The sequence below is a fragment of the Malus domestica genome, chromosome 09 (genome assembly GCF_042453785.1).
Source record: "Malus domestica chromosome 09, GDT2T_hap1".
Lineage (NCBI taxonomy): Eukaryota > Viridiplantae > Streptophyta > Magnoliopsida > Rosales > Rosaceae > Malus > Malus domestica.
The window spans coordinates 30026088-30028462 of record NC_091669.1 but is presented as its reverse complement, the minus strand read 5'-3'; the positions used below and the strand labels follow the sequence as shown (position 1 = coordinate 30028462).

The following is a 2375-nucleotide window of genomic DNA, read 5'->3' as shown; positions in this document are numbered from 1 at the left end:
ATAGAAAATAAATACGTTAATCGGTACTTAAGTAATAATCCAATCAGCGATATCGACATCATTTGATTTATAAAATTTAGTTTAGAAATTTGATCAACCTAGTATTATCCTTTTTCTTATAATCTCCAATGCTACGCAAATGCTACCTCCTTGGAGATGTTGGTAATTGGTGAGGGTTGATTTGTAAACATGGAAACAAAGGGAAAGGGAAAGAGACCCAAAGTGTTTGGGTTTGCTTATTTGTAACTTTTCGTCGGTATTATCCCCTCCCCTCTGGAGTCTCTGACCCCTCTGCATTATTGTTGTACAAGTACAAGCTGCTAAACAACGGACAAGAAGCAAAAGGCTTGTTACATAAACCCTTAAAATTATGGAGGAGAATGTTGTGGTCCTCACTCTCCCACTTCTCCTCCTGATCCCTCCTTGTGCTGCTTCCCTTCTACTTTTTACTCTCCCCCTCCTCTTGTTCCGCTAATATCTTCCTGCTCTTTCTTCCTTCCTTCCTCATCTCTTTTTTACTAAAAAAGGTGATATATATCATCTGGGGTCGATCCGTTGATGGAGGGAATGAGTAAGTTGGACTTGAACAAGCAGATGGGGGAGAAGCCGCGGGTGGTGGCGGTGGTGAAGAAGGAGGAGGAGGAATTTGATGGTGAGCTGCAAGTAGACAGGAAGAAGAAAGGAGGCTTGAAGAGATCGTTGTCCTCGTCCTTGTCATCCGGTGGAGGAGGAGGCGGCGCGATGAGACGGTGTCAGGCGGACAGGTGCACAGCTGATCTGAGTGAAGAAAAGCAGTATCATAGAAAGCATAAGGTTTGTGACCTTCATTCCAAGTCTCAGGTTGTGCTTGTCTCTGGCCTCCACCAAAGGTTTTGCCAGCAATGCAGCAGGTAATCATTTCCCACTTCCCACTTATTGCAATCTTTCTTGCTGCAATTTTCATTTCCATTCTTTTGTTTCTGTTTGATTTTTCTTTTCTGCGGTATGAAAATGTGTAGTAATTGTTGCTCAGTTTATATATATATTTTTTTGGTTAAACGATAGATTTTGTTTAAGGCTAGCCGACATTCACCTCTCCTAGACCTTGCGTAAAGCGGGAGCGTAAAGCGGGAGCCTTGTGCACTGGGTATGACCTTTAAACGATAGATTTTGTTAGATTATATGTCAGATTAACCACTGAGGGGGTTGATCTCACGCCTTCTTGCAAGGGCTCAACACCTTTCCACCACTATGGTAAAGGGCCACTTGCTTGCTCAGTTTATATATTGGTTTTGCAGAAATCGCATAATTTGTTGTTGCCGGTTTCTTTTATGTGTTCCTGTGTGCGATTGATGCACATTGCTACTCTTCAATTTACATTTACTCGTGTCGTTGTATCGATCTCTGGCAATAAGTTCAAAATTCAAAGTTGTATGGTTCTGTTTTTGTTCTTAATTTACTCTTTCCAATTTGTAATGAGGCTGAATCATTTAAGTATATCTACCAAGAATAGCAGTTTACTGGTACATTTTGTTTCACCAATGTTAAATAGTTTCTCTTGCAACATTTAAAACTTCAAATTCACCGATAAATAAGCAAGCATCCTGATGCCGAATGTTGTTGTGTTGCAGATTTCATCAGCTACCAGAATTCGACGACACCAAAAGGAGTTGTCGCAGGCGTCTGGCAGGACACAACGAACGACGAAGGAAGAATCCAGCCGAGTCTCATGCAGTTGAAGGCTCAAGCTGCAATGTTGGTGCAGGGACTCAGTTCAAGGATGTATGCGGGCAGGTCGATGACAGCGGAAGAATTCGGATAACCATTCCAGGAAATTCAATTCACAAGCATTTCCATATCAGATAAGATTTATAGCAAGCATGCTCCCTCTCTTCTGTCAGCTTAATTAGAGATGTATAATTATTAGATGTTGGATACTTGGCTTGTAACAAATTCAATTTCATGAAGTGTGTGTGCTAGGATTGCTGTTAACCGGCTGTGGGAAGGTATAAAAACTTCTAAGTGATTTAGCTAGCTCTATAACTAATATAATTTGCAAGATTAGTACATTTCTCGTTTATGCGGAATGGATGGGAATAGAATGCCTCAATACTTCGTTGTTGGAGGTTGCATAGCAAACATTAATGGCTCGTTTACTGATCCGTAATCGAAATGAGAGGAATTGATAAGACAAAAGTTTAAGTGTTGTTTTCTCTAGATGTTCTCTTTTGTTTTCTTAAGTGGTACAGTTTTGGTGGTTTAAGCTTTGTGTAATCTGACTAAATGTTGATGGAACTGTTACTCATGGATATCCGGATGGTCGGCATTGATGTCCAAGTTGGGAAAATTGTGAAACGGAGGTCAGTAGGATAAGAGATCCTCTCGTGTCATTATTT

At 40.7% G+C, this 2375-nt stretch overlaps 1 protein-coding gene across 1 annotated transcript; it reads left to right on the top strand.

Annotated features, from left to right (window-relative positions):
• The first annotated feature begins 207 nt into the window (after positions 1 to 207).
• LOC103444443 (squamosa promoter-binding-like protein 3) lies at positions 208 to 2048 on the top strand. Its single transcript, XM_008383374.4, has 2 exons — positions 208 to 890; positions 1611 to 2048. Exons 1-2 carry the CDS (start codon positions 559 to 561, stop codon positions 1843 to 1845), a joined length of 567 nt encoding a protein of 188 aa, XP_008381596.1. The 5' UTR covers positions 208 to 558; the 3' UTR covers positions 1846 to 2048.
• The last annotated feature ends 327 nt before the right edge of the window (positions 2049 to 2375 follow it).

Bases quoted from the DNA above. Each gene is read 5' to 3' on its own strand.
- LOC103444443 (XM_008383374.4), top strand. From the start codon at position 559: ATGGAGGGAATGAGTAAGTTGGACTTGAACAAGCAGATGGGGGAGAAG. The intron at 891-1,610 runs GTAATCATTTCC...GTTGTGTTGCAG, and splicing joins TTTTGCCAGCAATGCAGCAG to ATTTCATCAGCTACCAGAAT.